The 27284-nt window shown below is 38.7% G+C and overlaps 1 protein-coding gene across 1 annotated transcript in view; it reads right to left on the bottom strand.

Moving 5' to 3' along the window:
• Positions 1-719: 719 nt before the first annotated feature.
• eif2b3 (eukaryotic translation initiation factor 2B, subunit 3 gamma) overlaps positions 720-27284 on the bottom strand; it is a 64890-nt gene continuing 38325 nt past the window's right edge. Inside the window, exons 7-12 of the mRNA XM_041802462.1 lie at positions 22658-22791; positions 22381-22571; positions 21780-21842; positions 18244-18392; positions 9633-9736; positions 720-955 (exon numbers count right to left, since the gene is read on the bottom strand). Coding sequence (XP_041658396.1) covers positions 903-955; positions 9633-9736; positions 18244-18392; positions 21780-21842; positions 22381-22571; positions 22658-22791 — 694 coding nt within the window. The 3' untranslated portion in view covers positions 720-902. The remainder of the gene's footprint in view (positions 956-9632; positions 9737-18243; positions 18393-21779; positions 21843-22380; positions 22572-22657; positions 22792-27284) is intronic.

Below are 27284 nucleotides of genomic sequence, written 5' to 3'. Positions count from 1 at the left end.
GGCCACAAGAGACGCTCTAAATGACTCCTGCAAGGCCACAGACACAATAGGAAACAGAAGACCCTAAATCACACATACACCAAAGCCCCCGCAGACAGACATCCCCGTCCTCGTCCTTCGTGACTCAGGAACTTCAAACCTGTAATTTAAGAAATTTTCTGCAGGAGGAATGCTATAAATCTTGAGACAGCAGAGAGGGAAAGAAGAGGAGAAAAGTGTCAGGCTCATGTCAGCTTCCTGCTTCGCTGTGTTCGTGTGTGTGAGGGTGGGTGTCGGTGTTAGCTGATACAGGATCAAGTTGGGTGGTCCAGGGCCTGCACATACACAGTTTTTGTGTACAAATAAACTTAACCCCCATGCCATTGTGGTCTCCCCTCCCACTGCTTTTTTCTCAATCTCTGGTCGTCACAGCTGCACAATGTGCACGTGTAAACAGACCCACACAATCGGACGGGTATGATCCTCACTCCTCCCTCTCACGCTGGAGAAACGGGGTAATTGAGACCTATGATTAGGTGCCAGTAACCATCAGATAATAACCAGGGAGGGAAGACTATCGCAAAGATCTAGCTGGAACAGACGGTCTGTATATCAATGATGAAATTAAAGATTTTCAGTCAATATGTGACTTTTTTTTTTCTAAAGCAGTAAAAATACACAATATCATAAAAGGTGTGAAAATTATAAGTGAAAACTAAACAAACAAAAACACAATTAAGTGTTGTGGGTTAAAGCATTTGTCTTTATTTTGACACAATGTACAAAAAAGCATATGAGAAGATCACGGAGAACCTTTAAGCAGAATCCAGGCTTCTGATTGGTCTGTCAGCCAATGAATTGCATGTCCGCTGTCATTTGCTGCTCACTGGTTAGTGAGTTGAAGCTGTACATTCTCAAGGGAGCTAGATCTCCATCAGCTGGTCCGTTCCTACGATGACTTCATTTGTCCTCTCAGCTAAGGAAGAAAGAGAGATTTTAAAAAGTGTTTGCAGTCACAAAAGGCAGCCGTTGTGTTTTGTTAAACTGAGTTGTTTTTAACTGAATCCACAAGTTTGATGTTACTCTGAGAGGCATGATGGCTGCGACAATTTGGATAAACTTGAAATAAGTGAAGAATCGATCAACTAAGAGCTAAACCGTTTCAGCTAAACCGTTTCATGTTATCACCTCCTAGTTAAGCAGATTTGTTGATAAAAATAAGAAAGAAAAAAAAAGAAAGACAACATGTTTCTACATAACCATTGGTGGCATAAATACAGTGGTTGATTCAATGAATAATAAGTAACTGGGCTCTACTTACATACTACTTTTTCAATGTTAATTCCAAAAAGCACCTACACCATATGTGACATTCACCCTTTCATATAAACATACACACATGGCAGAGGATGTTATGAAAAGTGAGTATGTGTCCATCAGTACTAATCTAATCATTCAAACACATTCATGCTCGGCAGGCTGTATGAAGTTGGAGAGCAAACGTGGGTCCTGTTTCCCACTGAGACACAGCCCCTTAAAAAACCCTCACTATATATATTTTGAAAGGATGCATTCCAATTGGATACTGGGTAACACCTTTGTGTGCCATGAGCTAATCTTATAAGAGCGTACCCTCAAATGCAGCTGACTGATAACCTTACAAAAGCAGGAGGATTTGGCCAAAATTCCATGTCTATCAGCAGGTGGGTCCATCTTGCAAAATTTCAAATTTAAATGATTGTTGTTGGTCAGATAATGACCAAACCAATCCCAGTTACCTAAAGAGAAAAAGGCAGTGGTTATGTGAATGGTTTGGTTAAAGCGATGTATGTAGCTTACTCCTCTATGGCACACTTTATATATTTTGTTGGTCTGATTTGCTATTAATCCTCTGAGGCCTCAGCTATTTTTTAAAACATTTTGTCCTAAATTATTTTGGTCTTAAAAAGCTTATGAAACATCAACTCTGTGGTGCACAGTCAAGCTTTAAACATCCTTTTTCAGGAAAAACTGGGCTTTAAGAATATGTGTGCTGCACCGATGTCACTTAAACTTTTCAAAAAGTTATGGGACTAATAATAACTTAAAAAAAGAATCATTCTGACAAAAAAACTATGCCATGGATATGTGGAACAGTCTATCTGAATGAGGTAACATCTAAAAACAACAAAAATCAGCTTTTATCCCCAAAATGAGTGACCGTTTACAGACTGTGATTGCACAACAGTGCAGTGAAGAAGTTCTGCGGTCATATGCCTTTGCACCGACACATTTCTTATTCACATATGTTACAGAATTGCTGGTATGTAAACACACACAGGGGGCTCATAAACAAGCAAACTGATGCATGCACACAAATATAGTGTGGTTCAACTTTGCTGACTTTAACAGTGCACATTAGCAGCATGTTCCCCCATCAAGCCTCTGTTACTATTTTCTTTGACAGATCAGGGATGAGACGACTTACTCTATAATTTGTTCTCCATGCTGGACCCAATATCCATTTTGAAAACTTTTGCTGCAGGTAAGGTTTCATAAATAAAGGACCATTACACTTAAAGGTTACTAAGTTAATCAGGAGGTGGTCCTCAGCCTAATCCTTTATCTAAAGAGATTAACAATGCTCAATAGAAACTATTTTGTGTAATGTGGTAGTTTCTGGCCTTTGAAAGATTATCATTTGGCAGATGTGTACTCCTGTATATCATCAAGGAGGGTTTTCTTAGTGGTGATGTGTGCACATATTAATCAGTGCAGACAGATAAAACATGTCCAACAAAAAGTCTAAGCCACTCAAGTGTTCTTACTCACAAAGTGATGCCTGCATATTTATTCTGTTCTTATTTCAGCATTAGACTGAATGAAAACAATGGCTACCTTGCAGGTAGGTAATAAATGGATACTTAATTAGTAGTTAATGAGCTACAGCATTTGTACCTACTGTGTGGTGCTTTCGTTTTTTTGAAATCCATCCCAGAATGTTCAATGTGGGAAATCTTAGGTCACCCTGACCACTAACGTTTAGACTGCCAGCATTTTCTCGCCATCTCGCTTAACCCAAAGCCAGTTCAGCAGGAGGAGAGCTGCTGCTGCTCCTCCCTACATCCCTCCATCTGCGAGCATCTGCACCGATCCAAAGCAAACGGTGGCAGAGAGAAATGTTCCGTCCACACAGACAGGTTTTAGTGTGAAGGAATCTGTTGCTCAAAACCAGTTTATGCTCTGCTGTGTGGAGGGGAGCACAAATGGAGCATGGGGCAGCAGGGGAGGGAAGGAGAAGGTCCAGAGGATCAGAGGAATGGTTTCTGAATTTAGGCCTGTTGATTTATCAGGGATGTATACAATGATTCAAAGAATTACTGAATAAATTTTTTCATGTGTCTTGACCAGTGTAAGTTTTGGCAGCTATTTCAAATTTAGTTTTTGTTAAAAGATAAAAACATTCTTTAGCTTATGTACATTTAAGTCATTTTCACTCTTTAAAGTTTTCGTCCAGGTCAACAGGTTGACTCAGTGGGTAGACCAGGTGCCCAAACCTCAACTTCAACTTTATTTTCTCCTAAGGGAAATTTGCTTTGCAGCAGGTAAAAACATAAAACATGGGCAACACAATCACACAAATTCAGACCCAACACTGAAATGAATAAATACAAAAATACACTGAAGGACAACTGAAGGCAGAACCATTATTAAGAAACATCTTCAGACATCTGTAGTGAAAATGAAGTGTATCGTAACGGTTCATTTTTAAAATTTAATTGTGTAATTTACTAGCAACTTTAACAGTGAGTTCTATTTTATCTCCTAATGAGAAGCTACCAAACCAGGAGATAACAGCAAAGGCTAGGACACCTTCAACCATGAAGTGATAAAACATTGACATTAGTTGGCTGCACAGCCCAAACTGGTTGAGCTTTTGGAGGAAGAGCAGTCACTGCTGTGATTTTTTTTGTAAACTAAATCAGTATTTTCATGAAAAGACAGCTTATTGTCAATAACACCACCAAGGTACTTATAGCTGGTAACACGCCCCATAGTCTCCCCGGTAATTGTTGATAAAAGTGATGGAAGACCTGGACGCATTGGTTCCGGGACTGACTCCTGGTCTCAGTGAAGTTTTTGCATGTCTTCCCCCACTCTCTCTCCCCCAAAATTTACAGTCTCTATTTAGCTGTTCTGTTAGAATAAAGGCAAAAAAGCTAAAAATAATCTTCATTAACAGTTTACAGTCTCAAACATTTTGACATTAAGTCAAAACAATTATTTGATTAATACACAATAAATACTTTGATTACTAAAAAATACTGAAGAAAATACTAACATCCCTTGAACGTCTCTAACCATCCGTTTGTGTTTTTGCAACTTATACTTAACCTTAAACTTATACTTAAAGTGGAGATATCATGGATTTTCAATGTCTAACAGTCCAGTGCTTATGATTTTGTCTCCTTGACAAAAGCTGAACTTTTCACCAGAGTTTTTATAATCAAAAGTCTGTTTTTGTCTGGTCTTAGTCTCGTCTTCTTTGTGGAAAAAGTAGTCAACAATGATTTTTAGTCATATTCTAGTCGATGAAATTAAAATTGGTCTGAACAGAAAATAACAATATATGTTCAAACAAAGATGTCTACAATAATAAAATTGACCTAATTTAAAAGTAATCAGTATAAATCATCAGGTAAGTGAATAATGTCATCCTAAAAGCTAGAAAGAAGAGTAGAAACATTATCTCTGTACAATAAATGCTGACTGGTTTGATGTATGTGTTCAGCTTTCATATCTTTTAAATATCTACACCTGACAGCAGTGCATCTGTGTGTGTATGTGTGTGTGAGGCTAGCTGGCAGGGTGGTCCTTAGCTGCTAACGGGCTCAGCAGTAGAGTGGGTGTGTAATGTCTTTAGCAGCCTGAGGTTAAACAGCTCGATTGGTGGCGAGAGACAATACTGGCCTTTCTTACAATGAAAGAGGGCATGTGTGCATTTTATTATTTGATTGTATGGGTCAGTATGATCTGATGAATAGACTCTCAAATCTACCCAAAACTGTTGATGTGTGTTAGTCAATTATAGTGGACTATACTTACTTTTTATCATCAGCAAGGCCAAATTACAACAAATACTGTATTAGGGTTGTTTTTTAACATGCTGTTTGCATTATGATTGAAATCCATCCTATATACAAAGGTTATAATAGTTTGGGATTTTTCATTAGTTTTAATTTTCATTTCGTTTTCACTTTCTGTGTTCGATTTTAGTTTAGTTTTTGTTTTGCAAAAATGCTTAGTTTAGTTTAGTTTTAATTTGTTTTAGTGTTAGTTTTAGTTTTTACGGATAGATGTCAGGGCTTAGTGAGCATCATACATTTTTAAAAACATATTAAAACAAGCTACACTTCACTTATCAATTTATTTACTTAATGATGATGTTTGAATATAACTCCAGACATAAAACTACCACTCTGTAAAGTCCTAACCAATCAGGTCAGGCAATTTTACACTCCCTAGACCTGGGGGTCGATGCCAGTCAGCATGGTTGTGTCAAAGACTAAAACTACAGATATTTTGTCTCCATTTTTATTTTATTTTAGTTTTGTAAGCGCGCTATATAGTTTCAGTTAGTTTTTTTTGTTTTTTTTTGGTAGAGCTTAGTTTTTATTTAGTTTCAGTTAACTAAAATGATTTTTGAATTTTAGTTTTAGTTATGTAGTTAGTTTAGTTAGCTATAACAACCTTGCTTTATACCAATATGTTCTACAAAGTTCATGTGCTTTTTTCTAAATCATGAACAGTGCAACGGTTACATCTCCTCTTATCTAGTTTGACAATATCAAATCTCATTTTAATTCCTTTTGAGGAAAAAAACACAGCCGTTTTGGGCTATTTATATCAACAGGACTTCACGCCGCTTTATACAGCAGATGAGTCTATTAACGAGACAGCAAGGCCGGTTATCAATAGGGGTAGGAGAAAAAAATCGATACAGCATAGTATCGCAACATTTTGTCCAGTGATATATTGTATCGTCTCATCCACCAAGTAATGATTTTTTTCAAATTAATTCTAATATGAACTGAAGTCTATGATAATTGACAAATATGTGGAAAAATGTTTGTCCAGTGAGTTCGGCAGAGGTGACTATCATAGAGCAAGAGAAAGTTAGTACAACAATCATGGCAGCACCAGGGGAAGGACATTGGGAATGCAAGTAAGGCCAAATGAGATGGAAATGCCACATGAGGTTTGCAAGAAGTGCTACATGAAAATAAAATATGACAAACATGAGGGCAAGAGTAATGCTAAATCAGCTAAAAAGTAAAAAAAAAAATGGTATAGAGAGCAATAAATCTCAATAGATGGTATCGCAATATCCACTGTATTGCAAAATGTTTAAAATCGCAATAATATCGAATCGTGACCCAAGTATCATGATAATAACATCACCACTAGTGATTCCCAACCCTAGTTATCAATAATAAAGACTGACAGAACAAAATAAAGAAACAATAAAATAACAGCGTGTCTGTTACAGAGATTTTCTTCCCATCAGAGACAAATTAACTGGGACTTTGTATTTGTGTGACTGAACTTTGGCTTTACAGTGTATGCAAACCATTTATGCATCTCCAAGTTTCCAGTGTTCAATAGCTAAACAATAGCAGCTCAATGCCGACCAGTCGGAAACATTTCCCAGAAAACATCTGAAGCCAGATCAGTTTTGTCGTACACATCGCTCTGAACAGTTTGAAACATTTCTAGATGAGTTTAGCTCAAATTCACGCTGTTGTTACTTAAAGCACCCTGTTGTCCACTCAATTAGGCTGCTCAGCCTGGTAGCAGAACCTGCTCTCTCATTTTCTATATACATGTGTGTGTGCTGGATGTGGCTGCAGGCTGCTGCTGTTGAATTCCGGGTGGTCCTGTTCTGGCCCTGCTCTCTAACCTCTCCATCAATGTGACACACACATACACACACTCATGCACACACACACACAGAGCTAGCTTTGGGGACAAGAGGATTAAGGAAATTAAAAAAAAAAAAAAACTCTGACAAATCTCTCTATCACACGGACTCTAGAATTAAGAAACTTTCCTGCTTGGCTTAAACACTTGGCACTAACACCTTATCTGAGTCAGTTGAGCAGAGCTGTGGGTGGATAAAATAACAGTGACAATATAAGAGCTATTTAAAAAGACTAGTTGTGCTGAACGGCAAAGAATATAACATGCCATTTTGGCAGATTTTTGTTGATTCTGCTGCTTTCGTAAGACATTTTCATTTGAGGTTGTTCTGCCCCCCCCCCCAAACACACACACACATTTAAAAGCCAACAGGTGGTTTCACCTGAGGGACCCAGGCCCAAATCTGAGACCACTTGACCCCAAAGTCTGGTTCATTTGATCAGTGTTAACACAAGCATACTGGACTCAGGTGCCAAGTCCACATGAAGAAGTAGTTTAGGACAAGATTCATGTGTACTTGAGCACAGTTTGTGGGAGATGCGAATACAACCTTGAGTACTTATGCAATTTAAACACCCCTGTATCTTCAAAATCCCATTTTATCCACACAGCATGGATCGATTTTATCCCAGCACTGAACAGTAGATGTGGAGGTAGGAAGAGGGTCATTGGTGGTGTCTTAAAAATAAAACATCTATAGTAACTTGCAGGATGGACTCCATTGTACGTACAGAGCATAACAAATATCAATGCGAGTGTGCACCTCTTCCGCCTTGCTACCAACTATGTACATACTGTTACCCATTGTATTAGACTGTGTACATATGCAGGCATGCTCAGACATGGAATAATTTTACTAATGGGAAGGCAGACCAGCAAGGCATGGTTGAGGCGGAGGAAATCATGTACTGTAAGACTGAACAGTAAAAAGTTGTTAAAAAATGAGTTGTGTTAACTGAAATATTGAAAAAAAAGCTATTTCAGCTCTATCTTTCTGAATTGATAGAACTCATTTTTAGTTTTAAGTAAACAATACCTTATCACTCAAAGTGTTTTTGCCATTTGTACCTGAATTATTTGACAAGCATCTCTTAAATCTGCTGAGTTTCACAAGAATGCCTCTGGGCATTGGACACTTTTGCATCATGAGTGAAGTTACCCTCTCAGTTAGACAAGTACTGCATGAGGGGAAAAGATTCAACATAGCAGTGATGATGTACTGAACTCTGTGGATGAGCACTTTCCTAGTCAAAGTGCACCTTTCAGTCTTAATCACTTGCAGTCAATCAAATTAGCTTAACTTGGCTGGCATGATTGTTCGAAATTGAAATACGTTTAAGACATAATGGAAAATTGCAGAGGATGAGAAACATGTAAATATTAGACCTGTCAATATTAACGCGTTAACGCTCGTGATTAATCTGGAAAGCTTAACACGTTACAAAAAATAATAACACAATTTAATCATATGACTAAGTTTGACTACAACTTCCTCCCGTAGTCCTCCTGCGCGGATGTTTACGTCCGGGGTAAAAAGGTTAAAGGCGGGTCAAACGCAGCCAGCAGTGATGAGTGAGGTGACAGACCCAGGTCTGCATCACGGCAAACTTCCGATTTAAAAAGCTGCCTAATGGAAGTCTGGACGAAACAAAAGTTGTGTGTACATACGGCGGTGATGAACTGTCTTTACACCGAAGCACAATGAGCCTGATGTACCACCTCTGGGCAAAACGCATCTTTTCTAATATTAGCAAAGACGCTAACAACAACGTGATTAAGCCATAATGCCAAGCTACACCGGCACAGTCCAGCAGACCCAGCTTTGTCCCCAGAGTGGAGCAGCTGGCCCGAGCTACATTTATTACACTGATGAGAGACAACTGGACATCGGTCAGCAACTTCAGCTACCTCGGGGTAACAGCTCACCTGATCATTCACTCTACAGCAGAAGTTATTTTGTACCTGATGTGTTTGTCTGCTGGGCTCGTTTGCAGTTTATAAATATTATTGCTCAGTTAATTATGACACTCTGATTTACAAACCACAAATAAATTTAAAAACTCTAGTTTGTTTAATGTTTCTTCATTTAAACACCATACTAGCACTAATTTATCTCACAAAAACACAAGTAAATTGCAGTATTTTAAATGTTAATTTATAGATAATTATAATAAAAATAATAATAATAAAAAAATAAATAAATAATAAAAATACATAAAATATATATATTTTTTGTAAAAATCGCTTTCAAAGCGCTGTACATAAAGTTAAAATAATGAAAATAAACACTTGATAATAAGAACATTTAAAAATCTAAAAATTACTAAAACTAAAGAAATGCTGTGATTAATCATGATGAATCACAGCAGGGTGATGTGATGAACTTGATTAATTTTTTAATCAATTGACAGCCCTAGTAAATATATATCTTAACTTGAGTCATACTCAAACAAATATTTCCACTCCTTAAAATCTTTGCGTAATTATTTAATGACAAATATTTTGAGTATTTTCAACTTGTTTGGTTTAACAGTGTACTCTGGCACAGCATGAGAGAGAATGCTGCTTGATGTGACATAATAATGTAATATAGATTGCTCTATCTGCTAATCAGGGAGGAGGCAGAAGACCTTAGAATTTATAATAATGAAAAAGAATCGAATTAATTGCATGTGTATTTATTGGATCCTCACCCTCTGGCTCGATCCGTTGTCCGTTTCCCACCAAACAGTATTTGAGGTCTGCTCCTCGTCCAATGACGGCGTTACTGCAGATCACACTGCCCTGGATATTACACCTGGAAAACAAACAGACAAATTACATCAGTCACATGATTTTACTCTCTTTCTGCAGTAGTGGTTCTACATCACACCAGTGTTGGCACTCACCATTAAAAAAACTACAAATCTGTGGACATGCTTATTTTTTAAGATCTTCTTCCCTGTACTATAGGCAACATTTTCATTTCTTTTAAGACTCCTAAAACCCTTAAATGAAATAATCTGAGAGGGCAAAATCACCCACTGGTTAAACTATTCATGACCATGTAATGGGCATTGCCAGTACTGCGGGTGCAAATGAAATGACAACTTCATTTAAAAAATACAGCAAACCACCAGTGTATCAGTGACATGAGACTAATGCATGCTTAGATAATAATTCAAACCTTTCGAAGCTGTTTCATCCTGCCTCCACAGAAGTTCAGTCTTTTCTTAAATGTTTAAGAAGTGTTGATTTAGCTTATTAATGACTCAATTAGTGTTTTTTCTCCTTATGATTTACAACGAAAACCAAAAAAAGATGGTAGAAAACAATGCCTAAGTGGAGGAAACACTATAAATAAAAGGCAACAGAGAAACATAAGCAAAATAAACATTATGAAGGAATAAAGCAGAACAAAAAGGAAATTAGAATATGTCCATGTCAAAATAGATTACATTGGAGTATCCAGTTATCTACTGTTAACAGTCTATAACAGTGGTAGGCAACTGGCAGCCCACAGGCCAAAATTGGCCCGCCACCAATAATACCTGGCCCACCAGATTACATTGATTAAAAAACTGATTAAAAACACACACACACACACACACACACACACACACACACACACATATATATATATATATATAATATCACAAAAACGACAATTCCACACAGATTTCAGAACATCAATTCAAAAGTCGTGACAAAATATGATAAAATAAAATAAAGCAGCATCTGCTTGACTTCAGACACACACTGGCTTGAGGTAGGAATTTAACTGGCACATGTGTGCTCTGAGAAAAAGGAGAAAAAAAGGAAAAAATCCCTCTCTGTGTGCCACTGTAACAGACAAAGTGCTAAAAATGTTTCATTGAATTAAAACAAATAACAAGCTTGGCTCAAAGATCAAATAAATACATAATAACAGCCTGTAGCAAATTCACTGATTTTAAATAAATAACTTTATTAGAATATATTTTTGTACAATTATAATAGTATAGATGAGAAAAAAAGTATATTTTTAGTAGGAAAGACAGGTTTTGCCTGATGAAGATGTAATTTTGGCCCACCATTGAGTTGGTCAGTAAAAAAATTTGGCCCAAGGCCAAACTTAGTTGCCAACCCCTGGTCTATAATGTCACCATCAAACTAACTAACAGACTACATCACCCAGTCAAGATGAGTTGAGCTTGTAAGGCTTTGTGTATCTGTGCAGTGATTATATGTTTTGAAGTCAAAGCAGCTCTGGGTTGACTGTAAGCAGAAAAAAATCTGACCGTACTTTATCAAGAACCACGGCCCTGTGATAGGATCAGCATATTTTCTCCATTAAGCGTTGAATAGATGTTATGAAATACCACCCTGTGATTGATTAAGTTTTATGGTGGAAAATAAAATAAAACAATTAGCAATTGAGTAATATCAGCTGATTTAATAATTATACCTTTATAGCTTCCCAGTAATATCCCAGAAATACAGTATGTAAATTCTGCCACAAGAGCTCTAAATAAAAACAACAGCATAAGGTGATGAGTAGGGACGCACTGCTCCGCTTTACCCTATTGTTTAGTCTAATTTTGAATTGAGAACTCTTTTCAATAAAAGCTGTGCTTCATGAGGTGCATTTACTAAACTCTAGACCACCTGTTTTATTTTCACAGACAAATTTCTTATAATGAGGGAAAAAAACTGTTAAAGTTGACTACCTGATTAATTGTACAAGCTACTCAGTCACAGCATTTTAAGACCAATTTTAACAGCTTTTCTCCCTCTTTTGTGAAAATCATCCATGAAACAAAAACAGGGGTTTACTGTTCGGTGAAAAACACTGTGTGAGTGCAGTTTTTATGTCCAACAGTCCTCATTTCAAACAAGAAATAAGCAATGGTGGTGGGTGGAAATGGGCGGCGCATCTCCTTGACTTCTAAATATCTATTGGGGCCACAAAGTTATAGGGTCCAGGGTAGAGGGCTGCATTTGAAGTGGCATCCTGCGGGACCCAATGCAAATCTCGTAGGAGCAGGTAGTTTTGAACAGACAGAATTTTTTTGGACAAAAAAACTGCTTACCGTCCCTTAACATCAATTTTTGTAAGGGAAAGCAAGTGTTCACTATGGAAAAAATTATTAGCCCCCTATGAAAATTTCATTGATTTAAACGCATTTCTCAAGCGCTATTTAACAAAGCAAACTCTTTTTAACACATCTTTTTCAAACATCCTACTTTTATTTTGGATGCTGAAATGATTTTAATTTGCACACAGAAATAAAAAAAAAAAAATCACAAAAAACTAAAACTATGGTCAAAATAATTAGCCCTGCTAGTGCTAATAGTCAGTTGTGTCTCCTTTTTGCTAGATAACAGCCTGCAGTCATTTGTTGTAGTTTTCAACAAGTCTTTGACATGTCTTCTGACGAATGCTAGCCCATTCTTCTTTGGCCAATCTCTCAAGCTCTTCCAGATTTCATGGTCTTCTGACAAGGACTTTGGTCTTCAGTTCACCCCATAGATTTTCAATGGGATTTAAGTCAGAGCTTTGTGCATGCCACTCAGTAACGCTCACTTTGGTCTTCCGAAGGTAGTTCTTCACCAGGAGCCACGTGTGTTCTAGGTCAATATGGTGTTGCAAGAAAAAGCACGACCCAGATCCAGTCTTGTTGCTGACTGCTTCAGGTTTTCTTTCAAAATGTCCACATATCCATCTTCCATCATGGTTCCTTCCACCTTGACAAGGTTCCCAGTTCCAGATGCACTGAAGCATCCCCACAGTATAATCCTCCCACCACCATGTTTCACTGTGAGGAAGGTGTTCTTTGGGTGATACGTCTCTCCCTTCTGTCTCCAAACATAAGCAACGTCTCTATGGCCAAAGAGCTCTAGTTTAGTTTCATCTGACCAAAGATCATGCTTCCGTATTCACAATACTTCTCCAGGTTGTTCTTAGCATATGTCAGTCTGGCTCGAAGGTGTCTCTTCTGCAAAAGGGGAGTTTTTCTTGGCCTGTAACCTCGCAGTCCATTCCTGTGCAGGGCTCTTGCGATGGTCTTCTTTGAGATTACAATTCCTGACTTGTCTATGTCCTTCTTTAGTGTCTTGGCAGTTGTTCTGGGGTCTTGTGACACATCTAGTTTTCTTTCCAAGGTCTTTGAAATCTTTATCTTCCTGCCTCTGCCAGGCTTGTTCTGGACTGTGTGGCTCTCAATGAATTTCTTGATTAAACTTCTCACTCCAGTTATTGACACTTGAAACGCTGTGATAACTGTGCATATCCTTCTCCTGCTTTGTGAGCATCAACAATTCTTTTTCTCAAGTCTAAACTGGTTTCTTTTGGTTTTGGCATGATGCCTTCTCAAGTGACAGCTCAAACCCTTACTGAGGCTTTTATACAGTGTGTAAACTGGGAAATAACCCTTGGTTTTAACTTGATTTAACAAGCTTTGAGCATTGCTACGTTAAGGCACATCATTGACCAAGAGCAGTTTTTGCTATAGCTTGACTAAAAGGTCAGTTCTAAAGGGGGGTAATAATTTTGACCCTGTTAGTTTTTGGTTTTAGTGAAATAATTTTGCTTCTATGTGCAAAGTAAAACAATGTAAGCAGCCAAAATAAAACTAGGATGTTTGTAAAAGCGTTGTTAAAAACTCTCCACTCTGTTTGACAGAACTTGGGAAATACTTGAGAAAAACTTACTTTTTTATAAGGGGGCTAATAATTTTGTCCTCACGTGTATGTGTCTGTAATTTTTCAATGTAGTCATTTTCAGTGCAAAAAATTCAGCATATTGTACCTTTAACTGTGAATTACTGCCCTTAGACCTGTAAGTGGTGAGCCAGTGGTTCATTCCAGGACCCAACTGATACTTTATAAACTCTAGAGTAATTAAAGAGTAATATTTTGCTGGGATGGGTTTGGTTCTGGTAAAACAGGATTTTCAGAGACTGATGTTTGTGCTTTGAGCCTGCCTGAGATTCAAAACATGTTTATGGTTCACATTCTGTTTTCTACCTTCAGTACACACTCATACTGGGAGCTGCCCAGTCAAACCACAGCCGTTTCCACTGTTGACTATTAAGCTTCAGTATTCACAGAGATTTGGAGTGATTGAAGGTCAAATTGACAGAAGCAACATTCAGTAATTCTCCCACCTGCTCTGAAGACTTAAACATCCAATCAGCTGAACTTAATGACACCACATTAGCATTTATATTAAAGAACAGCAGCAACCCAAGCTGTTTCCATGTATGTGTGAGTGTCTGTGTGAAGACATTGTTGGCTGAGCTACACCTGAGTCGGCTGTGCCAACCCACTGAGCGCTCACATTCAGCCAAACCATCACCATAAAATTCTTGGAGGAGAGACACAGACAGTCCTGACACAGACAGTGTGTCCTGTGTCGGCTGACCGTGGAGGCCGTGCGTGTGTGGGGAAGACAGCGTGTGTTTCAGTAGCTCGGGGAGCCCGCTGGAGAACATATGTCGGTCTTGCCCGGGCAGTGACGCACAAAAACTTGGCCCTAAGCGCCTCACACAGACAGGTTTGTGTTGGCTCACTCTGTTCAGGTGGTTAGGCCTGGAGGGAGGGAGAGGGAGGCAGAAGTGTGTGTGGTGTGAGTACCTAACTGAAAGGTGGCAGTGGTGGTAGCTGGTGAAGGGAGATTACAAGATTCAAAGTTTTGTAACATTAGAGCGAGAGGGAGAGAGAGACGGACCACCAAAGAAGCCTCGGAGCTGAAACACCACTAATTACTAACACCAGGGCTCCTCCTTGCCGTGACCCCCCCTCCCTCTCTCTCAAACTCACACACACGTCAACCCCCACCTCCTGTGCCAACCCCCCCGCCTGTAAAGTTGACCCCTACTATCCCCCTTCCCAAACACGCAGCGCTTTGTCAACAAGTTCTGGTCAGCTCCAAACAAAGAAAGCAGAAATGTGAGGGGTTTCTGCGACATGGCCGGGGTCTGCTAATCCCCTCACACTGGCTCTTTCTTTCCTTCTTTCTCCTTCCTTCTTATGTCCTAAAAAGAGAAAGAAAGAATTGCAATTTCTTTCTTGCGTGCTAGCTTGCTTTCCCCTCGCTTTTTTCATCCCTTCTCCAGGCTCTCGGTCTTTCATGCCTTTGTGCATGCACCTACATGGGCATGATGAGGGTCCCCATGCTGGCTGGGGTCCCTGAAAAGCTTAAGAGAGAAGAGATAGAGAGAGACAGAGAGAGAAAGGACGGAGATGGCGTCGAGGCCTTGATAGAAAGAAAAGAGAGGGAGGAGTAAGATATTGAGATAAAAGAAAAGGAGCCTGTGAGTGAATGAGTGCATTAAAGTTGAGACGTGAGACTAAGATGGGTCTGTTTCCAGCAGAGTTTCTGGCTCAGACATGGAGTAGATCAATCTACATGTCAATTCTACTGGTGCTCTCTCTACAAATCCTTTCCATGGGGCATCAAAACAGGCAATTTTGACCATTTCAGCTACTGGCCACATCATATCACACTACTGCCCAGATTTTTTCACCCTCCCAAACTTAAGTCATAATTAGAAAAATACACTTAAATACTGTACCTTGACATTGCTCCAACAAAGTACAATTTATTCAAGTTTTCTTACTTATTTCCTGGGATTTTAACATTTCTGCCAGAAATTATGTCTTCAGACAGTTACAATAGCAGAATTTATAAATCAGTTAATATAAATTCCCCTTTTTTTCGGGGGGGGGGGGGGGTTGTTAAGGTAACTTGCAAATGCAGACCAAAATACTCATTAGCACTTCAAACATAACTACAAAACATAACAGACAAAACCTACTCAAAAAGCCAAGAACTTTGTTTTCATATAAAAAACTAACGTGCTGTCAGATATTAAATACCTCCAGCTGAATTTTGAATTTTGTGACAAATGTAGCTGTTTATTAACTATTTTGACCTGATTTGTTGTAATGTTTCTGTTTATTAAAGTATTCTAGCCGGTGCTGTCAAAACATTTTATTAATTTGGATAAATCAATCCCAGGGGTGAAAAATACGATTAAAAAAATGTATGCGGATTAATCGCACTATGATGCCATCACACAACCAGCTAAAGTAGCTCTGTGACTTTAATTGGAACACATATAAAAATTTTCTGTGCTCTTCATTTTTATACTTTAATGGATAAAATCGACATATGGGATGTGATGTGATTAATCAAATACAATGCCTATAAATAGTCAACTTTCTTGCAAACACTCCTTATTTAAGATGGCCTGCTTTTTTTTAATGAAATATTCATGTTGGTTATAATATATATTAGGGCTCTCAAACGATGCAGTTTTAAATGGTGATTAATCGCAGAATTTCTATAGTTTATCTCAATTAATCTCCTTTTTTGCAGTGTTTGGAAATTCCACTGCTTTGCATCTAAAACTGTTTTTTGTTTCATTTGAGATTTTGTACTGTCTTAAAGTGAAATTGACTTCCTGTATGGATAAAACCCACTTTTATTTTGAAAGAAAATAAAGAACTTATACATACAATACATACAGCTTCACTGTATGCACATATAAATCCCTGGGGGGTCAATTGGGGACTTGTATAATGTCACTCTGGTAAATGATGACAAGGAAGAAAATGCTATCATACTGGTAAGGTGACAGGATAAACGATAAACGTCTTTGACATCAGGTCAAAGTGTCAAACTAGACGACGATGCAAGAAAATTAATGCCTAATGCAATTAATACATTCATACTGACAGCCCTTTTATTTAAATATACAGTCCACACAACCCTGTTGAAATGCCACATTATTGTGATGTAAAATAATGAGGCCAAGATACATCACCGCAGAACTTTTTCCACCCTTAATGTGACTATTTAACATAAACAATTCAATAATTAACAACCAAATAATTCCTTTTTAAGAGGAATTATCAAAACAATCAAAAGAAGAAAAACCTTGTTGCATAAATATGCACATCCTTAGATCAATAATCAGTAAAACCACCTTCAAATCTTGTAACAACATTCAGCCTTTCTGGGTAGGAGCTTATCAGCTTAACCTATTTTGACTAAGAAAAATGTTGCCCCCTCTTCTTTTCAAAAGCACCCAGAATCTTTCAGACTGTAGGGGACACTTCCTCTGCTCATTTTCAGCAGGTCTGGGCTTTAGTCAAGCCATCTCAAAAAATGTATTTTGGTGAAGCCATTATTTGTTTTTGTTTTTTTTGTGTAGATTTAGTTGTATGCTTTGGGTCAGTGTCATGGAGTGTTAACGGTTTTAAGGTGGAATTCCTCTTTATCCCTAGCTTTCTTAGCAGATAACTGAAGGTTTTGTGTCAAAATTGTCTGGTGTTTTGGAACTGTTCAAATCAAACCCTGTACATATATTACTGCCTGATGGAGGTCTAGTATCTAAGCTTGCCAATAATTTTAATTTCGTAATTAGACCTGTACGAGGGAGATTGCTTTTAATTTTTGATAAATTGTTCCTCCCCTATGCACCTGTCTATGAAATACATGTGCAAATATATTTACTACTGCTAAAAACTGAGAGTCCATCAGCTAATATATCCTGCCTTTTTTAAGCTATATAAATCCTTTAGGCAGTGGAATATATGAAAAAGAAAGAAAATGTGATGTTAGGAATATAAGAAATTAAACTTATTTTAGCAGAACTTGATCGAAAAAACCATCTCAAAACCACATCACTTCCATAGAGCATCATAAAACAGACCATCTAAAGCTGTGAGGACTTTACCTTTCAAACCCGTATGTTGATCTTGAATTCGGTAACCAGTGGGAGCTTTGGTAAAGGCGAGTAAATTAGCGGCTAAATTAAATATATGGATGTTGTGCGTTTCAGTTGAGTAGCTTTGTGTTTGTTTGGAGCTGATCTCTGGCTGGTTGCACACCAATAGATGCATTGTTAACTCAGCGCTCTTGGGTTGACCCCACAGAGCCCAGAAAACAAAACCTGTTACACCTCCCGTCAGTGGACACACACATCTACAAGCATCTGCCCAACACACACACCGATTTGAATGTAGGAGCTCCAAAAAAAAAAAAAAAAAAAAAAAAAAAAAAACCCATTTCAATGGAAGGATGTGCAATGGATTAAAAAACAAGACATCCACTGCTTCCACAAGTTAAAAAAAAAGTGTAAAATCTGTGTTTGCTGAATTCAGTCAGCATGCACGGACTAGACTCCTTACAAAAGCCCACAGGAGCAACAAAACGTTGATTCATAAACATGCCTGGAAGGTGAAATTCTTTTTTAAGTGTGATTAATGTTTACACAGAAGAACTTCAAAGTAAATAGTCAACAGGTAGGTGCATGTTTGTGTGTGTGGTCTCACCCCTCCTCGATGGTAACCCCGTGCATGATGATGGAGTTGGTGACTTTGACCTTCTCTTTCACAGTGGTGGAGTTCCCAACGGTGGATCTCTTTATGGAGGTCTTATCTGCTATCTGGCACTGCGCTCCGATGATGCTGTCTGATCCCATCTGAGGGCAAAGCCAACACACAAACTGTCATATTAGACATGAACGCACACAGAGAGGCGTCTTCAAGGATGAAAAGGCCAAATGATACTCTAAGTGCGCTGTAATTAAACACAATTATATAGAGTGCTTATGATGACGAACAAGTATGAAAGCAGAAATATGATACAACACAATATGTGATGTGATTTAACCTGACATCTACATGGTCTTTTTAAAGACATTTTTCTTGGATTCAAGTGCTGCACAGATTTAGTTGCCTCCACATTAGAATCAATCAATAAAAACAATGGAAAACAAAAAAAATCACTAAGGAAATGGAGAGGTACATGGCCTTGAAAGACACAAACAATATACAGCATTTTGCCCATTGCTTATATTGGGGGAAAAGCATTAAAACCAGAATAAATTATTAAAAAGACAAGAACTCCACAACAAGGCTGCACAGCCCATATTTATAATATGCAGTCTTGCTGTGCATCTTCCCAAGGAAAACAAGTTTTTTTTTTTTTTTACCCATCAGTGTTTTTTTTAAATGCTGGATTAGGGCCAAATGAGGGAGAAACGATGGTAAAAGTGGCTCCAACACCGGCCGGTCTGGTCTATGCCATGTATCACAGAATGTTTTCAGCCATGAAACAACTGCTTGCAATATGTAATGAATGGAGGCACGTTTTCAGTCACATCAAGTCTGATGGTAGCGGCTGTACATGTGGACATGATAGCTCATGATTTAGCACCTCACTGGTATGCTGATCTCGACAGTATATACATACAGTTGTAGACGAAAGTATTGGCACCCCTGGACTTTTTCCAGAAAATACACCATTTCTCCCAGAAATTGTTGCAATTTCAAATGTTTTTGGTATACACGTTTATTTCATTTATGTGCCTTGGAACAACACAAAAAAAAAGAAAAAGCATAATTGACATAATTTTACACAAAACTCAAAAATGGACTGGACAAAATTATTCGCACCCTTTTAAAACTGTGAGTAAATCATTTTATTTCAAGCATGTGATGCTCATTTAAACTCACCTGTGGCAGTAACAGATGCTGGCAATCTAGAAATCACACCTGAAGCCAATTAGAATGTATAAAAGTTTACTCAACCTTTGTGTTGTGTGCCTGTGTGTGTCACACCAAGCATGGAGAAGAGAAAGAAGAGCTGAGAATTATCTGAGGACTTAAGAAGCAAAACTGTGGAAAAATATGAACAATCTCAAGGTTACAAGACCATCTCCAGAGATCTAGAAATTCCTTGGTCCACTGTGCGTAATATAATCAAGAAGTTTATAGCCCATAGAGTGGCTCATCTCCCTGGATGTGGATGGAAGAGAAAAATTGACAAAAGAATGCAATGCAGGATAGTTGGAATGGTGGATAAACATCCTCAGTCAACTTCCACACAAACTCAGGCTGTCCTGCAGACTCAGGGTGCAAAAGTGTCAGTTGGGACCATACGTGGTCATCTGAATGAGATGAAGCGCTATGGCAGGAGACCGAGGAGAACCCCACTGCTGACAAAGAGACATAAAAAAGCCAGACTGGCAAACATGTTTGATATTTATGATTCAGGGTCTGGGAGGCTACGACGCGATATGGAGCAGTAAATGAATCGTGTTGACACCACACACATGCAGACTACTCAGACAAATAATCGTTTGCGACGAGGCTCCAGTTGGTATATGCCCCCACAATCATTGGGGAGTCAAATCTTGGCTAAAATCGGGCTTAAAATCCTGTAGTGTGTGGCCGGCCTAAGGTAGAGCTTTCTGGAAAAGCACGTCATTCTACTGCTTATAGAAAACGCAATCAGGTCTACAAAGAAAAGAATACAGTACCTACAGTCTGGCACCCAGTGCCAGAGGCAGCAAAACAACCAGACTGTAGGTACTGTTTATAGAAAACGCAATGAGGCCTACAAAGAAAAGAATACAGTACCTACAGTCTGGTTGTTTTGCTGCCTCTGGCACTGGGTGCCTTGACTGTGGGCAAGGAATCATGAAATCTGGAGACTACCAAAAGATTTTGGGTTGCAATGTAGGACCTAGTATCAGAAAGCTGGGTCTGCGTCAGAGGTCATGGGTGTTCCAGCAGGACAATGACCCGAAACATACCTCAAAAAGCACCAAGAAATTGTTGGAGACAAAGCGCTGGAGAGTTCTGAAGTGGCCAGCAATGAGTCTGGATCTAAATCCCTTTGAACACCTGTGGGGAGATCTCAGAATTGCTGTTGCAAGAAGGCACCCTTCAAATCTGAAAGACCTGGAGGATTTTGCAAAAGAAGAGTGGTCCACAATTCTAGCTGAGAGGTGTAAGAAGCTTGCTGATGGTTATAGGATGCGATTGGTTTCAGTTATTTTTCCCAAGGGTGTGCAACCAAATTTCAAGTTGAGGGTGCCAACAATTTGGTCTGGCCCATTTGTTGAGTTTTGAGTAAAATTATGTCAATTTTGTCTTTTTTCTTCCTTTTTTGTGTTGTTCCAATACACACAAAGGACATAAACATGTGTATACCAAAAACATTTGTAATTGCAACAATTTCTGGGAGAAACTGTGTATTTTTCTGGATAATTCCAGGGGTGCCAATACTTTCGTCCACGATGGTAGGTTGTCGCTAATTTTTCAGACTAAAAATTGGTATTAAAAGAATGTCTTGTACACAGGGCATGGCATTTAAAACTTAAAACCTATATTAATGTGACAACAGGATTTTAACTTCGCAACTTCTCTAGAGGGGAACAAAATAACCTTTTGCTGATCATCCTTTACTGATCATCCTGACCAACCTTTTGCTTGGTCATCAGGCAGATTCACCAAAATGTTTGTGCCTGGACTGAGTGGACTAATCATTGTCATCTGAGGACAATGGGGTGGTAACTATTGCAGGGTTTAGTTTTACTGCAAGCGTGAAGCGATTAGCTCGGATTCAGCTGTAGCAACAGTTTTATCAGAGCTGGACAACATTTCTTTATTAAAAGTAGAGCAAAGAACCACACTGAAAGCTTTTCTTGGTGGAAAAACTTTTTTGCTCCTCTTCCTACCAGCTTTGGTAGGAATGATTCACAAACTGGCTCCACTACAGTAAAAAGTGACAATGGCTGCATGTCAAGTTCACCTTATGTAGTTTACTCCCAAAGGGCTCTGCATGCCCATTACATAGTATGTTTTGTTGCCCTGATTGGCACAGCATGAATGTGACAGTTTGTCCAATAACCCCCTGAGATTTTCTGAACGATTTTGCCCTTCTCCAACACAGACTATGACGTGTTGCCCAGATGGATGTAAAACACATCCCATGCAATGAATACATGAAACCGTCTATCTGAAGTGTCAGGTTAACAGAATTGACTAGTGATGCATCTTTTGTAATTCATCATATTTACCTGACATCTCTCAGAAATAACAGCAGAAGGATGGACTGCAGGCTCGTCGAACAGTTTAGGGGCCTGTAGCAGAAAAGATGGAAAAAAGGAGACTTAAGATTGAGATCCTATAGGAAACAGATAAATGACTAAATGACTTACATGCTCCCTTAGTAAAAAATTACATGATCATTGAAAAACAGATGCTGTTTTAATTTAAAACGGCAAATACAAATGGTGTAACATGCAAGAGAAACAAAGTGCTTTCCTAGATAAAAGTGGTTAAGAGATAAAGTGATACTACTTCAGGCAGTAATTGAGAATAACTTTCTTTATCAACCACTTTTATTCAATAATAATAAATAATTGGCAAAACAAACAAAATGTAAATCATTTTTGCTAAGGAAAGAAAATGTCTACATTATGATTGGTTGACCTACTAACAGTCCAAAACTTTACCATTCTCATCACACAGAAAAACAAAGCACACCATCACATTCAGCTGATTGGAACTCATTAATAGGTTCTCAAAATATAAATATTGAGGCAGTAAATTCCCATAAAAGCATGGTGTACCAAAGCAAGTACTACGTTAAAAGGATCAGGCTCAAGTCTAACCCACCAGTCTGTTTGCTTCTATGTAAGCAGGTAGAGTGTTGACGCGGCAGCAGAGACCCTGGTCCATGATGTGAACATAACAGCGGAGCTTCCCTCCATGGTAAGCCTCATTCATGTCCCCACGGTGGTCATTCCAACACGATCGCTCCTGGGCCAACTGAAGAAGGGCTTCATCTCGAGAGGAGATGAGGATCTCTGGATAATCAGAAGAGATAAGAGGAGAGGTGTGAACATCCGATGATGACACAGCTGCTGTTCAGGAAGTTCTTTTTTTTAATTACCTTGGTTTGTAGAGCTGTCATTCTTCTGACTCTGTTCATCTGCGTCATCTTTAATTTTCTGACTGGCAGTTGTTTTGGAAAATTGTTTCCTTACCATATATGGTACGAGCTCACCACGGATTGAGGAGATTGACCTTTAGTACAAGAAAAAGAAAGATACAAAACAATTTAAGCAAGGTACAAGTCAGAAGTCTGAATAAAAAAATGAAGTCAGTGACTAGAAAGTGGCAGGACCAATCAGCGGCGAGGGGTAGTACTTTTGGGCACGGCGGGGTCGTGACGTAAGCAAGCAGCAACAAGAGGCCGGTGCAATTATGGCGGAAGACATTAGCGTGGATGCTGATAAAGCGCCAGTTTTATCAGAACTTGATGACATTTCTTCATTTAAAGAAGAACAAAGAACAGCATTGAGTTTTTTTCTTTTCAAAAATGACAAAAGTTGTGTACTGACATGTCTACAGTTGCCATGGTTCATGTTATGTAGTTGTCTCTACGACGTCACATATTTTGTTGCTCTGATTGGCCCGTAAAGATGTGACAGACAGGATGTTCACATAATCACCCTCCAGGTGTTTTTTCAAAGGCTCTGCCCTTTCCCTAACGCTGTCTATGAGAGGTTTACCAGATAGATGTGTGAAACAAATCCATCTGGCATGCCAGGTTAGACAAATATGAGACTGGAGCCTGAAATGTACTTGTCATCACAGGGAAATAAAGTAAAATAAAATGTATGGATGTTGGCCACTTAGGGCTTCCATATATTATAGATTTGTTGCCACAGTTTTTTTTTTTTTTTTTGGAAGTGCTTGTCATGCCCCACTGGAAAGTGCTCCACGACCCACTTTAGGGTCACAACCCACCAGTTGAGAACCGCTGATTTAAAAAAAAATGGCAGAGAACAATGGCCGATTTAATATTTTACCACTTAGGTCATGACAATTCTTATGACTATTAAAACAAAAGCAGATGAAGCTGAATTCATCTTTTCAGTCTCTCACTACATGTGCCATTTCCCATCTTCATTTCTTCCTCCTCTGTGCTCAGCGCTTTGCTCAGTGTTCCTCTCCACCAGGCTGCACACCCCCACCTCTTCACTCGCCCTCTCCTACTTTCTTTTAAAGGGAGATTAGAATTTCCATGTGAATAACAGGAGAAAAACAACAGTTACTCTGTCCATTTCCCTCCCTGAGTAAGAGATGGAGAAAGAGCACGGAGGAGGAAGGAAGAAGAAGAGAGGAGCTGTTCAGAGAAAGTCCAAGAGAGAGCAGAGGAAAGAAATGAGTCATCTAACAAGAGGGATGATATATGGTGGCAGCAGTGGGCATGACTGATGTAATGACAAAAGATTTATATCCAAGTCTCTATGGCATTTACTTTTCAAGTTTAGCACTGGCTGTCATTCTGCAGGGATAAAGACAGAGTATTTGGTGGATTACTGTACTGCTGGCTTGGCTTTCCATTTATTTATGTGTTAGCTGACACTTCTTTGGGACATGACATCAGTCACATTTGCTACATCTTCAGTCTTGTTAGGTAAAGTAAAACATCTTCAAAAGGGCAGCCCGGAGTCTCAAATGGTTTAAAAAAATCTAAGACAGTATTAATCTGCTACAGTTGTACACCGCTTTCCACATAATTATGCAAATGAAATTTTTCTCTTATTTTCCTAAATATTAATGCAAATGACTGTCAGAATATTTTTCAAGTCATCAGCCATTAGAGCATAATTCAAATATTTTTGAACAAACTTCATAATGATAACCATTTTTTTTTTAAATAAAAACCTCAAAATGCACTGTTCCACATTATTATGCAAAACAGAGTTTTAAAACATTTTATAGGTCGTAAAGAACTGAAAATGGTCATTCATTCATGGATCCGCAGCATTAGGAGGTCATATTTACTGAAATCAAAAGCTATTTCAATCAAAAACATCTTAACAGGCAAAGTTACATGTTAACATAGGAGCCCTTCTTTGATATCACCTTCACAATTCTTGCGTCCATTAAACTTGTGAATTTTTGGCGAGTTTCTGCTTGAATTTCTTTGCAGGATGTCAGAATAGCCTCCCAGAGCGGCTGTTTTGATGTGAACTGCCTCCCACCCTCATAGATCTTTAGCTTGAGGATGCTCTGAAGGTTCTCAATAGGGTTGACATCAGGGGAGGATGGGGCCACACCATGAGTTTCTCTCCTTTTATGCCCATAGCAGCCAATGACACAGAGGTATTCTTTGCAGCAGGAGATTGTGCATTGTCATGCATGAAGAACATTTTGCTACAGAAGGCACTGCTCTTCTTTTTGTACCATGGAAGAAAGTGGTCAGTCAGAAACTCTAAATACTTTGCCGAAGTCATTTTCACATCTTCAGGGACCCTAAGGGGTCTACCAGCTCTCTCCTCATGAATCCGGCCCAGAACATGACTCTACCACCTCCTTGCTGATGTCACAGCCTTATTGGGACATGGTGGCCATCCATTAACTATCCACTACTCCATCCATCTGGACCATCCAGGGTTGCACGACACTCATCAGTAAAAAAGACAGTTTGAAAATGAGTCTTCATGTATTCCTGGGCCCACTACAACCGTTTCTGCTTGTGAGCATTAGTTAGGGGTGGCTGAATAGTAGATTTATACACAACTGCAAGCCTCTGGAGGATCCTACACCTTGAGGTTGGTGGGAATCCAGAGGCACCAGCAGCTTCAAATACCTGTTTGCTGCTTTGTAATGACATTTTAGCAGCTGCTCTCTTAATCTGGTGTATTTGTCCATCAGTAACCTTCCTCATTATGTCTTTATCTGCATGAACCCATCTGTGCTCTGAATCAGCCACAAATGTCTTCTATGTTAACATGTAACTTTGCCTGTTAAGATGTTTTTGACTGAAATAGCTTTTGATTTCAGTAAATATGACCTCATAATGCTGCAAATTCAATGAATGACCATTTTCAGTTCTTTACAACCTATAAAATTGTTTAAAATGCTGATTGCATAATAATGTGGAACAGTGCATTTTGAGGTTTTTATTTTTTATTTTTTTAAATAATGGTTATCATTATGAAGTTTGTTCAAAAACATTTGAATTATGATCTAATGGCTGATGACCTGAAAAATATTCTGTCATTTTCTGTCAAGTCTGCATTAATATTTAGGAAAATAAGAGAAAAATGTCATTTGTATAATAATGTGGAAAGCGGTGTAGTATTGCTTACAGTAATAGTCATCAGTTGGCCTAGGCAGGCAGAGCCAAGCAAAGAACAAGAAGAAGACTTCAATTTTTTTGCCTTTCTGCCATGTTTTTCTAACAACAATAAACTGTTGCATTTAAGTCAAAAGTAGTTTTTCTGCTTTTATTTCATGTGATAGTTCCTGGTAAACAGACAGCAGCCCAGTCTCATTTGTAACTTTTGCCCCTCATTTTCAAGGGGAAGTGGTGAAATCTCCCATAATGGCATGAGACAACCCTTCAAGTTCCTGATATGTCATCTGTAGTTGTCAATGGCATTTACATGTGACGTAAACCAGGCACTTCTACATACAGGTGAGTTCACAGTTAACAGCCCCTATGAAAATGTCACTTTTTTCAAGTATTTCCCAAGTGCTGTTAAACAAAGCAAGGAATTTTAACACAGCTTTTCCAAAATTCTAGTTTCTTTGGATGCTAACATTATTTTACTTTTACCCACAGAAACAAAATTATTTCACAAAACAAAAAACTACCAGTGTCAAAATAATTAGCCCCCTTTAGAACTGACCTTTTTGAGCCATAGCACAAACCACTGTTGTGCAATGGTGCGTTTTGATTTTGTCATGCTCAAAGCTTGTAAAATCAGTTTACTGACAGTTACCTTCCAATTTACAGTTTAAAAACTTCAGTAAGGATTTAAGCTGTAACTTGATTAGGCATCATGGTAAAAACTAAAGAGATCGGTTCAGACATGAGAAAAAAGAATTGTTGCTGCACATAAGCAGGAGAAGGATAAACAAAGTTATCACAGTGTTTCCAAGTGTCAGTAACTGGATTAAATGAGAGCCACACAATACAGAACAAACCTGGCGGAGGCAGGAGGAGAAAGATTTCAAAGACTCAGGAAAGAAAACTAGAGAGCAATGTGTCTGAAGACCCCAGAGCAACTACCAAGACACAAGTGAATGAGTCAGGAACTGTAGTCTCAAAGAAGACCATCACTACAGCCTTGCATAGGAATGGACTGTAAGATTACAGACAAAGACAAACTCCATCCTTGCAGAAGCCAGACTTAAGTATGCTAAGAACAACCTGGAGAAAGATTGTGCATAATTGAAGCATGTTGTTTGGTAAGATGAGACCAAACCAGAGCTCTTTGGCCACCAAGATGTTGCTCATGTTTGGAGAAAGAAAGAAGGGACATACAACCAAAAAAACCACTGTCTCCACAGTGAGAGTATTGGGAGTATTATGCTGTGGGAGTGCTTCAGTATGTCTGGAACTGGGAATCTTGTAAAGGTGGAGGGAATCATGAAGAAAGGATATATGAAGATTTTGAAAGAAAACCTGAAGCAGTCAGCAGCAAGACTGAGTCTGGATTGTTGCTTTTTCTTCCAGCATGACGACAACCCAAAACATCCATGGCTCCTGGTGAAGA

The sequence above is a fragment of the Cheilinus undulatus genome, linkage group 13 (assembly GCF_018320785.1).
Source record: "Cheilinus undulatus linkage group 13, ASM1832078v1, whole genome shotgun sequence".
In the NCBI taxonomy this organism is placed as follows: Eukaryota; Metazoa; Chordata; class Actinopteri; order Labriformes; family Labridae; genus Cheilinus; species Cheilinus undulatus.
This window is presented reverse-complemented; position numbering and strand designations above follow the sequence as displayed.